This window comes from Schistocerca cancellata, chromosome 3 (assembly GCF_023864275.1).
Source record: "Schistocerca cancellata isolate TAMUIC-IGC-003103 chromosome 3, iqSchCanc2.1, whole genome shotgun sequence".
In the NCBI taxonomy this organism is placed as follows: domain Eukaryota; kingdom Metazoa; phylum Arthropoda; class Insecta; order Orthoptera; family Acrididae; genus Schistocerca; species Schistocerca cancellata.
This window is the reverse complement of record NC_064628.1, coordinates 105,001,373-105,015,724: the sequence shown is the minus strand read 5'-3', so window position 1 is coordinate 105,015,724 and position 14,352 is coordinate 105,001,373. Positions and strand designations below refer to the sequence as shown.

The 14,352-nt window shown below is 42.5% G+C and overlaps 1 protein-coding gene across 1 annotated transcript in view; it reads left to right on the top strand.

Annotated features, from left to right (window-relative positions):
- The window catches only part of LOC126177117 (uncharacterized), a 571,356-nt gene that overhangs the window by 394,335 nt on the left and 162,669 nt on the right, over nucleotides 1-14,352 (top strand). Inside the window, exon 8 of the mRNA XM_049924387.1 lies at nucleotides 14,098-14,304. Coding sequence (XP_049780344.1) covers nucleotides 14,098-14,304 — 207 coding nt within the window. The remainder of the gene's footprint in view (nucleotides 1-14,097; nucleotides 14,305-14,352) is intronic.

The following is a 14,352-nucleotide window of genomic DNA, read 5'->3' as shown; positions in this document are numbered from 1 at the left end:
TAGCAGAACATTGCTTAAACGAGGGAATGGGGGTGAAATTTGATAAAATTGTGATAGTTGGCAACACTTCTGGCTTTTGGAACAGTGTTTACAAAGTGGCAATTGAAATAAGGTTGGCAGAAAATTTAATTAACACAAACAATGGATTCCCTCGTAGCAGGACATGGAATCCTGTACTGTCTTGCATCAAAATGGAATGTTCTTCGGTGTGACGAGTCAGTGTTCGAAAATAGTCTCTGAGTGCAGTGCATCAGTGCTGCCAGTGTTCTACTAAGGGCGATGCCACCTGCCCAGTCTTGGAGGGCAGCAACTGTGGTTGGCGGTGCATGCACCATGGTATGGAGGTCTACATAGAATGTCGATTTGCAGCCTTGGCATCAGTTCTCAGCGAGACTCAGCAGCAGTGCCGGCGGCATTCTCCTGAAGACAGCAAACAGTTGGATTGCCAAAATATTGAATCGAGTTGATTTTAGGATATGGCAGCAAATGTGAAGAGACTTTCTAGCAGCTCCCTGTTTGTCACCATTGGAACATAGGGCATGAAGTGTCCCTGGCAATGATGAGTCCACCGTGAGCAGACCTTCTGTAGTGTGACGCCAGCTGCTAGAGGTGCTGACACATGAATGGTAGCTGTGTGGATGTCAGACTCCTCGGGTGTGGGAGCAAGAAAGTGAGGAGGAGACTCTTGCGGCTCACTCAGCAGCTCCACCCACTGACTGAGCTCATGGCGATCCTGTGTGGGGTTGGAAAAGACAACAGATTGGGGTGGGGGGGGGGGGGGGCTGTGGCCAAGGGGGACCACAGCGCAGGAGGCTGGACCGAGGAAAGAGAAGGCACCCGTAGAGGTGGCACTGAGGACAGAAAACTGAGTTCTGATAGGTGGGTTGGCTTGGGAGGGTCATGTGGGGGTAGTGGAGGTGGAGGCTGTTCCACTATCTGCAGGTGGAATTTGTTTGCAGCATTAGACCACCAGCCTGTCACCTGTCTGCACTGTGAAGACTTGCCAACTCCACTGACAGTGTGCTACCTCTGGAATCCATCACTCACTGCAGCAAAATGCCCCTCCCAGACCGGGATGCTGGGTGCATAGCGTGCTGACTGAACTGAGTGAGGCGCATGAGGTTTGTGAGGAGTTGACAATAGAAAGTGTAGCACTATGCATGGTTGGCACTCGTGTAGCAACTCCATTGGGTCCTTCTTGCCAGTAGCAGTAGACCTGTAAGAGCTTACATAATGCCTAAGCCCCTCTTCCACTGGGGCATCCCAAATGTCCTCCTTCATCTGTATTGTGAAGGTCCCTTTGAGGTGCTCAGTCTTCTTGTTGGACTGGGATGAAATGGTGGCACCTTGGTGTGGTGGTGCCATGCTATGAACGAAAGTCATGAAACATCTGAGAGGTGAAATTGTTCAAATGGCTCTGAGCACTATGCGACTTAACTTCGAAGGTCATCAGTCACGGCCGGCCGGCTCTGAGAGGTGAACTACGGAGCCTTATCCACCATCAGGATGTGGGAAAGACAGTCAATGGACAAGATGCAGGTGAGGGAATATTCAGTAGAGTCCCCTATCATAGAACAGCAGTTGATAATGTATAGGAAACAGGAGTAAGCTTCAACGATGAGCAACCAGAATGCATCCAAAAAGAGGGCCATAAAGTCCTAGTGGACACATTCCCAAGGCTGCATGGGTGCTGACCATAGTGAGTAACATTGGTGCAGGGCTGCTTGTAATAAAAAGTCATCCACTGCCTTCTGAGTTTCCTCTTTAAGATACAAGCAAAGGATTTCCTCTGGGTCGAAACTGGGGTCAGGGCCGATAGACAGATATGAGAGTACGTCCGCATTGGAGTGCTCAGGCATTGGTCGGAAGTGAATCTCATAATGATAATTGGTAAAGAACTGGGGTTCACAGTTGCAGTCTTTTGACTGTCTTATTCAGCAATTGTGTGACAGGGCCAAAGAGGGAGACTAAAGGCTTACAGTTCATGACAAGATGAAACTTCACACCATATAAAAACACATGAAACTTTTTGATTGCATAATTAATAGCAGTAGCCTCTTTCTAAATTTTGGAATAGTTCCATGGTGCCGCATTGAGTGTTTTGGAGGCAAATGCGGTTAACTGTTGTGAACTGTCAGAGTTGTGACGGGCAGGCACAACCCTCAACCTGTGCTGGGACACATCAGTAAGCAAGACAAGCTGCTTATCCAGCTGGTACATAGTGAGGCAAGGGGGCTCCTTCAGGTTAGTGGATGCTTGGTCACACACAGTCCTTCAGACAAATGGTGCACCATTTTTCAATAACTGCTTAAGAAGAGTCGCAATGGTAATTGCTTGTTGTATGAATTTATGATAATACACAACTTTGCCCAGAACATACTGGAGCTTCTTCAAGTTAGTGCATTGAAGAAGAGTCTCAGTGGCAGCAATCTGGCTGTGCATCAGCTGTGTCCCTGCCTGGAGATAACATTTCTGAGATGTTCACAGTGGGTAGGAAAAAGCGAGATTCATCCAATATACACTTGAGATCAGCATCCTGCAGAGTTTGAAACAGAAGCTGAAGGTTTCACAGATGCTCCTCAAAGGAGGGACTCATGACCACAATATCATCGAGATAGTTCATACAGTAGGGAATACGTTGTGAGGATTGCTGCAAGAAATATTGGAAAAGTGCCGAAGCACTTTCTATCCCAAAAACCGACAACTGTTTATATCTACAGAAACCGAAGGGGTGTCGGTAACAAGTAACTTCTGAAGGTCCTCATCAGGCAGGAGCTACAGAAATGTCCACAATAAATCCACCTTTGAATAATACTGTTCTCCTGCAGTTTCGCCACCAGTTCCTCTGGATGTGGGATGGTATATATGTTGATCACAGTCTGTGCATTAATCATCACTTTAAAATTCCTGCTTAGGCAGGGTTTTCCAGACAAGTTCTTTATGATTACAATCGGTATGGCCCACTGGCTGGACGAAATGGGTTCAGTCACCTTCGTAGCTGTCAATGTATCGAGTTCCTCCTTAACTGCCTAGTCCCAGTGAAGAAATGTTCAAAGAGTTCTTGCAAAATTCTTTGTAGAGCACATGGTCAGAAACCGCAAGGCGTTTGATACAGTTCCCCACAGTTGTTTAATGAACAAAGTAAGAGCATATGGACTATCAGACCAATTGTGTGATTGGATTGAAGAGTTCCTAGATAACAGGACGCAGCATGTCATTCTCAATGGAGAGAGGTCTTCCGAAGTAAGAGTGATTTCAGGTGTGCCGCAGGGGAGTGTCATAGGACCATTGCTATTCACAATATACATAAATGACCTTGTGGATGACATCCTAAGTTCACTGAGGCTTTTTGCAGATGATGCTGTGGTGTATCGAGAGGTTGTAACAATGGAAAATTGTACTGAAATGCAGGAGGATCTGCAGCGAATTGACGCAGGGTGCAGGGAATGGCAATTGAATCTCAATGTAGACAAGTGTAATGTGCTGTGAATACATAGGAAGATAGATCCCTTATCATTTAGCTACAAAATAGCAGGTCAGCAACTGGAAGCAGTTAATTCCATAAATCATCTGGGAGTACGCATTAGGAGTGATTTAAAATGGAATGATCATATAAAGTTGATCGTCGGTAAAGCAGATACCAGACTGAGATTCATTGGAAGAATCCTAAGGAAATGCAATCCGAAAACAAAGGAAGTAGGTTACAGTACACTTGTTCGCCCACTGTTTGAATACTGCTCAGCAGTGTGGGATCCGTACCAGATAGGGTTGATAGAACAGATAGAGAAGATTCAATGGAGAGCAGCGCACTTCGATACAGGATCATTTAGTAATTGCGAAAGCGTTACGGAGATGATAGATAAACTCCAGTGGAAGACTCTGCAGGAGAGATGCTCAGTAGCTCGGTACGGGCTTTTGTTAAAGTTTCGAGAACATACCTTCACCAAAGAGTCAAGCGGTATGTCGCTCCCTCCTACGTATATCTTGCGAAGAGACCATGAGGATAAAATCAGAGAGATTAGAGCCCATACAGAACCATACCGACAATCCTTCTTTCCATGAACAATACGAGACTGGAATAGAATGGAGAACCGATCGAGGTACTCAAGGTACCCTCCGCCACACACCGTCAGGTGGCTTGCGGAGTATGGGTGTAGATGTAGATGTAGAAACCAGTTTAACCAAATTGGTAATGTGAATCCAGAGACTCTAAAAGTATCCAAGCCAAACAAGTTTTCTAAGAAAGCACTATATACAACAAAGCACTATATATCACGGGAAAAGTTGATGGGTGCACCATCACCTTACCTGCTGTATCCACCATAAATTGTCAGAGAAGGGGGATCTGTTGTCTGTTCTAGGTAACAGACTTGTAGCTGGAGACAACATTGGACTATCAAAGTGTGGATGCACTGACTGCAACAGAAGTAGCTTCCCATTTACATGAACATTGATGAGCAACTTGTTAGAAACTATGGCAAGGTTGTCACACTCGGAGCTGATGACATTAATGTCCTTCAGTTGGTGGGAAATCCACCTGGTTATGGTGAACAAAACAGGTGGGGCATGTTGGAAGGGGCTCGAGGGGAAACAGCCCTCTGTGGACATGAGGTGCACGTGGAGTATGAATGGCCCACCACACTGTGATTTCTCCCGTGGAGAATGCACCCAGACCCGGGTGCAAGCAGTCGTCCAAGTTGACAGCAGCCAGGAATCCAACTGTCAGCCCTCCACTCAAGAAATTTCAAACAACTGAGCAATAGAAAGAACATCGTCCAAGTGGATTCTTAAAATTGTAGTGCCCAATGACGGACTTCTTTTTCAGGGGTCTACCCAATGATAGCAGTCCAGATCATAGTATCAGCATAAGACTCCTTACATTGAAAGTTAACAAAGCAGCAGTTCTGACTGAGAACCTGCAATTCTGCAGTCCAAGCACAATACGACTGCAATTCCGCGGCCCAAGTGCATTATGACTGATGAGGTTGTTTCATGCACTGATAAATTTCCACCCTTGAGAAAATAACATGTGTTTGCTGGTCGTAATAAGAAGGTAACAATCAATACATTTCATCAAATGAGAGGGAAATGGGTTCCTGAAGCAAGGTCAGCTTTCCTGAGTGATTATGGGGAACAGAGCCCAAGAGAGAAAAAGGCCCTTAATGGTAGTGGCATCTGTTACCTGGAAGGCAGTGCAGTGTTACTATAAGTCCATCTCATATGCCTCCCTGTACTCTGCAGACTTATCATAGGCAGGGAAGGGAGGCAGATAGGCTGGCAGCTGCTGTGAAATTGTCAGTAATCTGGTCAGCACCCTTTCCAAAGTGGCTGTGTGTTCCTGCTGTTGCAATTCCAAGTACTGCTGGCTTTTCAGCTGCTGCTGCTGTAAACTTTGGAGCACCATCTTCAAGGACTTACTGGATGTCATTGTCATATCAGCAAGAAACGCATGTGACAAGTCAGATTGCCCTTGCCACCACTTGTTTTGTGATTCCACACACAAATAAGAATACCCACAAAGCTGTAAATATTTTACTGTAAACACAGTTCCAACAGTCCATACAAGTCCAGGTACGGAGCCAGGCCAAGTCCAAGATAAAAACTTAATTTCTCAGAGCGCAGAGTTCAAGTTACTGCAAGCAAATACAGTAGAACGTGAGAGAGTGTCTGCTCTGGTCTGAGCTTATATGAAGTTAGTTTGTTGTTCAGTGTCTCAGTGTAGTGCTGACCGTAGGCAGTGTGCGCAGGCCCTAAGACAATGCTGTCTTCTGATGTGTGATTATGCTGCTGCTTGGCAGCTGGCCCCACATAACTGCCAGATGGCGCGGGTCAGTTGAACTGCGTGGCTCAGCTCTGCACCCCATAAAATATTGTGGTAGCCATGGCAGTGGCAGTGGCAGTGGTAACAAAATGGGTTACCAAACTCATAACAGGAGTAGCATCACTGCAACGAATGATGAGAGCAAGCATGTCTACTAGCTCAGACCAGGGATGTAGTGTGTGCCAAATAGGACTGGTAATATTTTTGAAAATATTGAGAATCTGATATATTGATATTTTAAAAAAATATCATTATTGGCCCTCAATATATTGAAAAAAATATCGATGTACCAGCCAAAAAAAAATATCGGTTGGACATTGTAAATGTATTGCCAGTTTTAGAGCTGTAGATTTAAGTATTGATTTATTATTAGATATTCTGTAGATCAACAAGCTAGCAGCCTGCTTATCTCGCTTGGAGCAAGAATTGAAAGGAAAACGATGCACATTCACACTTGGTGATAACTAGTTTGCTATCAGTGTTAACTGCAGGTATGTGGCACAATAAAAGTTGGCCAATGAGTCTGTCATTTGGTTTTGTTGTGTATTGGATTTGTGTGGAACACTTAATGTCAACTTCGCTTCCCCCCCCCCCCTCCCCCCCTCCAAAATGCCGGCGACCTATCTAGCAGTTGTAGTGTCAAAATTGCGTGATGAAGTTAAAAATTGCAATTTCTGTCGGTAGCACCAATTGCTGATTATGTCAGCACTTCCCCTCACACATCTCCGCCCACTGCAAAGAACGATCTTGTCATTTAGATTTTTGTTCATCAGTGTCAGGAACTGTTTTTGAAGAATGTCGATGTGAAGAAATAGCATAATAGTCGCATTAAAAAAAAAAATTTAACGCAACTGGTATGCTGTTTCTTCAAATTGGATATCTTTTTATTCCTTTCACAACCCCCACCCCCTCCAGTGCAATCGGATTTCTTCTTTGTGCCATCTATGCTTCCTTCATACAGCTGAAGAGAAAGACTGGACATGATGAAAGCTCAAAAAGTAGTAAGACTCCTTCACACAGTGAAAGTAAAACTGTTTCACTACAATTTCAAAAGAAAAACTTCAAATATTTATAAAAAAAATTGCAGAAAAGATATAATATAAAATAAAAATATCAGCATTTGATATTGCCGTTTCAGTATTGCTATATCAGTGAAACAATATTGCCAATGTATATTGATATCTTTTGGAAGATATATTGATATTTTATCAACAGTCCTAGTCCCAAACTTTGAGGCAATGCTATACAGGTGATAGAGAAAAATAAACTGGCTGTTTTGGCATAAGGAACTGATGGTTGGAAATGAAATTTTAGGAGGTGCAAAGTGATGAATGAGCAATGTTTATCAGATATGTGTCTGGAAACTGCTTATGTTAAATAACAAACACCTGGCTGCTACAATGGTACTGGTGACACTGCCTTGAAAAACAGGACACAGTTGCCTGTAATGGATTATACCATTGTTAATGGTTACTTGTTGAAGACATGCATTTAATGTATGGTACAGCAAGATACAACACTTTAAAAGCTGAATGAATATGCATGGAAAAGTTTCACAATAAGTATAATCCTAATTGGAAGAAATTTATATAATTAAAAAAAGTGTATACAGTAAAATTAGAGGAGACAACGTTGGATAATCTGAGATAAGCTTCTTCTGTAAACAGGCCTGTAAAATACGTGCTTCAAAAAATATATTAGTGGTAGTGCAGCAGTAACTATATCCTGATTCTAAACGATATGTGCAGGCACTGAAGCCAAATAACAACAAGTAACCAGAATGTTTGAGGGAGGGTGGTATATTTTTTGTGATATTGTAATGCAGGCACTGAGAGTGGTGACTGTCCTTCTAATCAGTTGTTAAGAGCTTAAGTTGTTACTACATATGTAAGTTGTTTATTCCAGTAAAGAACCAAATATTCATCCCAAACAGTTAGTCCCTTATCTCAAAGCCTTCAGTTTAGGGTCCTCTTCTTCCTATTTAATTTTGATCCCAAAGGTTTGAGACACAGTGTATGTTTATATGAGCATGCAACAAAAAATCCATGAATCACAGTGACTCATTGATATACATCTTCAAAGACACACGAAAATTTGCGAGGACTTAGGCTTGAAACTGAATTTCTTGCTTTTCATGAAAAGTCATACTAAGCATTAGGGTATCCATGCACATCTCCTGGCCTAACTTGTTGGAACACTGTGGACCCCTTCTTTTATCTGAATTTATTTATCTGAATTCTTACAGCCATCACAGGAATAGTAGCATTGGAAGCAGTGGTGGTGGAGTTCATGATTTCTAGTGCGGGATCAGGGAATGTTACATTTGTGAACACAATGTAAAAAATTTCATTACTCTCACCAGTTAGATGTATATCAATATGGTCACCTTGATAAGTGATGAAATTAATGTAACAGTTTATTGTACTCATTATATACAGCTGGTTGATAAATTATCTTTACAGCTTTAATATGTTTAAAACCATTCTAGATATTAATAAATGGCGTTCAATGTGTGATAAGATAACTCATAAATTTTTGTTTCCTTATTCATACAAATCAGTGTATGCACCCCATGAACCATGGACCTTGCCGTTGGTGGGGAGGCTTGTGTGCCTCAGCGATACAGATAGCCGTACCATAGGTACAACCACAATGGAGGGGTATCTGTTGAGAGGCCAGACAAACGTGTGGTTCCTGAAGAGGGGCAGCAGCCTTTTCAGTAGTTGCAAGGGCAACAGTCTGGATGATTGACTGATCTGGCCTTGTAACAATAACCAAAACGGCCTTGCTGTGCTGGTACTGCGAACGACTGAAAGCAAGGGGAAACTACGGCCGTAATTTTTCCCGAGGGCATGCAGCTTTACTGTATGGTTAAATGATGATGGCGTCCTCTTGGGTAAAATATTCCGGAGGTAAAATAGTCCCCCATTCGGATCTCCGGGCGGGGACTACTCAAGAGGATGTCGTTATCAGGAGAAAGAAAACTGGCGTTCTACGGGTCGGAGCGTGGAATGTCAGATCCCTTAATCGGGCAGGTAGGTTAGAAAATTTAAAAAGGGAAATGGATAGGTTAAAGTTAGATATAGTGGGAGTTAGTGAAGTTCGGTAGCAGGAGGAACAAGACTTCTGGTCAGGTGACTACAGGGTTATAAACACAAAGTCAAATAGGGGTAATGCAGGAGTAGGTTTAATAATGAATAGGAAAATAGGAATGCGGGTAAGCTACTACAAACAGCATAGTGAACGCATTATTGTGGCCAAGATAGATACAAAGCCCACACCTACTACAGTAGTACAAGTTTATACGCCAACTAGCTCTGCAGATGACGAAGAAATTGAAGAAATGTATGATGAAATAAAAGAAATTATTCAGATAGTGAAGGGAGACGAAAATTTAATAGTCATGGGTGACTGGAATCCGAGTGTAGGAAAAGGGAGAGAAGGAAACGTAGTAGGTGAATATGGATTGGGGCTAAGAAATGAAAGAGGAAGCCGCCTGGTAGAATTTTGCACAGAGCACAACTTAATCATAGCTAACACTTGGTTTAAGAATCATGATAGAAGGTTGTATACATGGAAGAACCCTGGAGATACTAAAAGGTATCAGATAGATTATATAATGGTAAGACAGAGATTTAGGAACCAGGTTTTAAATTGTAAGACATTTCCAGGGGCAGATGTGGACTCTGACCACAATCTATTGGTTATGACCTGTAGATTAAAACTGAAGAAACTGCAAAAAGGTGGGAATTTAAGGAGATGGGACCTGGAAAAACTGAAAGAACCAGAGGTTGTACAGAGTTTCAGGGAGAGCATAAGGGAACAATTGACAGGAATGGGGGAAAGAAATACAGTAGAAGAAGAATGGGTAGCTTTGAGAGATGAAATCGTGAAGACAGCAGAGGATCAAGTAGGTAAAAAGACGAGGGCTAGTAGAAATCCTTGGGTAACAGAAGAAATATTGAATTTAATTGATGAAAGGAGAAAATATAAAAATGCAGTAAATGAAGCAGGCAAAAAAGAATACAAACGTCTCAAAAATGAGATCGACAGGAAGTGCAAAATGGCTAAGCAGGGATGGCTAGAGGACAAATGTAAGGATGTAGAGGCTTATCTCACTAGGGGTAAGATAGATACTGCCTACAGGAAAATTAAAGAGACCTTTGGAGATAAGAGAACCACTTGTATGAACATCAAGAGCTCAGATGGAAACCCAGTTCTAAGCAAAGAAGGGAAAGCAGAAAGGTGGAAGGAGTATATAGAGGGTCTATACAGGGGCGATGCACTTGAGGACAATATTATGGAAATGGAAGAGGATGTAGATGAAGATGAAATGGGAGATACGATACTGCGTGAAGAGTTTGACAGAGCACTGAAAGACCTGAGTCGAAACAAGGCCCCCGGAATAGACAACATTCCATTGGAACTACTGACGGCCTTGGGAGAGCCAGTCCTGACAAAACTCTACCATCTGGTGAGCAAGATGTATGAAACAGGCGAAATACCCTCAGACTTCAAGAAGAATATAATAATTCCAATCCCAAAGAAAGCAGGTGTTGACAGATGTGAAAATTACCGAACAATCAGCTTAATAAGCCACAGCTGCAAAGTACTAACACGAATTCTTTACAGACGAATGGAAAAACTAGTAGAAGCCGACCTCGGGGAAGATCAGTTTGGATTCCGTAGAAATACTGGAACACGTGAGGCAATACTGACCTTACGACTTATCTTAGAAGAAAGATTAAGGAAAGGCAAACCTACGTTTCTAGCATTTGTAGACTTAGAGAAAGCTTTTGACAATGTTGACTGGAATACTCTCTTTCAAATTCTAAAGCTGGCAGGGGTAAAATACAGGGAGCGAAAGGCTATTTACAATTTGTACAGAAACCAGATGGCAGTTATAAGAGTCGAGGGACATGAAAGTTAAGCAGTGGTTGGGAAGGGAGTAAGACAGGGTTGTAGCCTCTCCCCGATGTTATTCAATCTGTATATTGAGCAAGCAGTAAAGGAAACAAAAGAAAAATTTGGAGTAGGTATTAAAATCCATGGAGAAGAAGTAAAAACTTTGAGGTTCGCCGATGACATTGTAATTCTGTCAGAGACAGCAAAGGACTTGGAAGAGCAGTTGAACGGAATGGATGGTGTCTTGAAGGGAGGATATAAGATGAATATCAACAAAAGCAAAACGAGGATAATGGAATTTAGTCGAATTAAGTCGGGTGATGCTGAGGCAATTAGATTAGAAAATGAGACACTTAAAGTAGTAAAGGAGTTTTGCTATTTGGGGAGCAAAATAACTGATGATGGTCGAAGTAGAGAGGATATAAAATGTAGACTGGCAATGGCAAGGAAAGCGTTTCTGAAGAAGAGAAATTTGTTAACATCGAGTATAGATTTAAGTGTCAGGAAGTCATTTCTGAAAGTATTTGTATGGAGTGTAGCCATGTATGGAAGTGAAACATGGACGGTAAATAGTTTGGACAAGAAGAGAATAGAAGCTTTTGAAATGTGGTGCTACAGAAGAATGCTGAAGATTAGATGGGTAGATCACATAACTAATGAGGAAGTATTGAATAGGATTGGGGAGAAGAGAAGTTTGTGGCACAACTTGACCAGAAGAAGGGATCGGTTGGTAGGACATGTTCTGAGGCATCAAGGGATCACCAATTTAGTATTGGAGGGTAGCGTGGAGGGTAAAAATCGTAGGGGGAGACCAAGAGATGAATACACTAAGCAGATTCAGAAGGATGTAGGTTGCAGTAGGTACTGGGAGATGAAGAAGCTTGCACAGGATAGAGTAGCATGGAGAGCTGCATCAAACCAGTCTCAGGACTGAAGACCACAACAACAACAACAACCCTTATGGGACGGATAATGTCGAGTCGAAATTCCATTTCTCTCCACGTACAATTCAAGATTTCTACCATGACCTGTTAAAATGCGTTGTGAATGTGTGCCTTCATGTCCTGTATATTTCTAACCTTGGTTCAGTACACCAGTTTCTTCACAAAACCTCATGGGAAGGTCTAATGGGCTGAGCTCATGGGATTGTGGAAGCCAGTTGAATTCGACCACCTTGTCCAATCCGCCTACCCTGAAACTTTTCATGTAGAAATTGACGGACATTTACGGACCAGTGGCATAGTGCCCCATACTGCTGGAGTATGACATCTAGTTCAGTTGTAAAAGCTCCAGTTGTTGTACAGCAAACTCTTGTAACACCACTGCTGACAGCAGACTCAATGAAAATGAATGGACCAGTGATGCAATTGCGCATCACTCTGCACCAAACTTTTGCCTTGTCACTGTTTCCTTTCATTTTACATGAAATATGAGAATGCTGTGAACCCCACATATGGACTTTATGATGATTCAATTTGCCAGATACATGAAACGTTGCCTCTTCAGAGAAACGATCTTTTCCAAAAAGTAATTGTTTGCATCAGTCTTGCCTAGCATATCCACTGCATACTGTTCACATTGAGGTTTTTACATAGGCTATAATGCCTGAAGGAGCTGCACCTTGTAGGGATGTAGCCATAACCTCTTAACCAAGATACTGTGCACTGTTAATCATCTCATATCCAACTCTGTGTGCGTATGCACAGATTTTATTGGACTCTGTGCAAACGCCTGCTGTACCTTGTCCTCCTTGGTGTCTGAAACAGATGGGCAACATATACCCAAATACTTGGTTGGGATGATGGTTGCCTTCCATAATGTGTTCCAAAATTTCGTTTCTATTGGACTTCGTCTGTATGACCAGGCTACACATTGAGCTTTCTCCTATGGAGTCCACATTTTATCAGGATTTCAAGTTCATGTTTGTGTCAAAATTGCAGCACCTGAAAGGCAAGTAAGGCTCTGAGTTACGTTGTCGCATATTGAAAACCATTTGTTAACATCTGGTATAGTTTTGAAGTTTTTGAACTCTTTGGAGTTGTAAAGATAATTTATGGACACTATGTATTTCTTGGTTGTGTGATAATATCATAGTGTTCAGCTGATATTCCAATGAAGTACACTATATCTACATTTACACACATCTATGTGAGTGCTCGTAAATCACACTTAAGTGCCTGGCAGAGTGTTCATCAAACCATCTTCACAATAATTCTGTTATTGCAATCTCGAACAGTGCGTAGCATAAACGAACACCTATATCTTTCTTTGCGACCTCTGATTTCCCTTATTTTATTACAATGATTGTTTCTCCTTGTGTAGGTCAGCATCAAGAAAATATTTTTGCATTTGGAGGGGAAAGTTGGTGACTGAAATTTCGTGAGAAGATACCACCGCAATGAAAAATGCCTTTGTTTTATTGATGTCCACCCCAAATCCTGTATCATGTCAGCGACATTCTTTCCCCTATTTCTTGATAATGCAAAATGTGCTGCTCTTCTTTGGATTTTCTCGAAGTACCCCGTTAATCCTATCTGTTAAGGACCCCACAACGTGCAGCAGTACTCCAAAAGAGGAGCACTATCTCATCAAAAGTATCCGGACACGTGCTGGTAGACATTAATATGGGGTGCATCCACACTTCACTTTTGACAGCTTCAATTCTGCTGAGGGCACTTTCAGTGAGGTGTCTGAATATCTGTGGAGGAATGGCAGCCCATTTGTCCTCAAGAGCCAAAAAGAGAAGAGGTAGTGATTTTGGATGCTAAGGTCAGGAGCAAAGTCGATGTTGCAACTCATCCCAAAAGTATTCCATTGGGCTTAGATCAGGGCTCTTGGCAGGCTAGTCAATTTCAGGGTGATTCATTCCACTGAGGAATGCACAAGTGATTCCTCCTACTGATTTCACGAAATTTTGTGCAACCGCCCCCAGCAGTGCTAAACAGTCCCTGTTTGCTAGTACATGAGGTATGCTTGGTTTTCGTTTAGCAATGGTTGTTCCTTCGAATTTCCACTTCACAGTTACATCACCAGCAGTCATCTTGGGCAGCATTAGGAGGGTTGAAATGTTCCTGATGGATTTGTTACTCACGTGACATCCAGTGGCCATCGTTCAAAGTCACTAAGCTCTTTTAACTGAACCATTGTACTCTTACTGCGACTCTACTGACAACACTCTACTCCCCACTTCCTTGTATACTGGTGGGTCTGCCTCTCATGACATCTAGTTGAAAATTATGCATTATAGAGCTGTCCAGATACTTTTGATCAGATGGGATGTTTACTGTCACTCTTCACTTTAAGAAACTGAAGAATTGTTAGTCTCTGTAACCCTTCCAAGAAGTGAATGACATCTGTGTATCTTGTTTCAGAACAGCACCAAGTGTGTGAGTTCTGGTTCACGACTGGCACATGCACGCCATGTGCACCAGGAGGTCTGCAGTATTCTGTTGGCATCATACGAGACCTTGCAGGCTCGGCTGCACGAGTATATGAAACTCCTCCCCTCGTGGCAACAACTCACGCTCGAGACTGCAGACTGCTTTGAGAGGTTCAACAATCTCAGCGATCTAGCTAAGGTATATTTGATTTATAATAGCATACTGTTTCCTATCACACTGTTAATT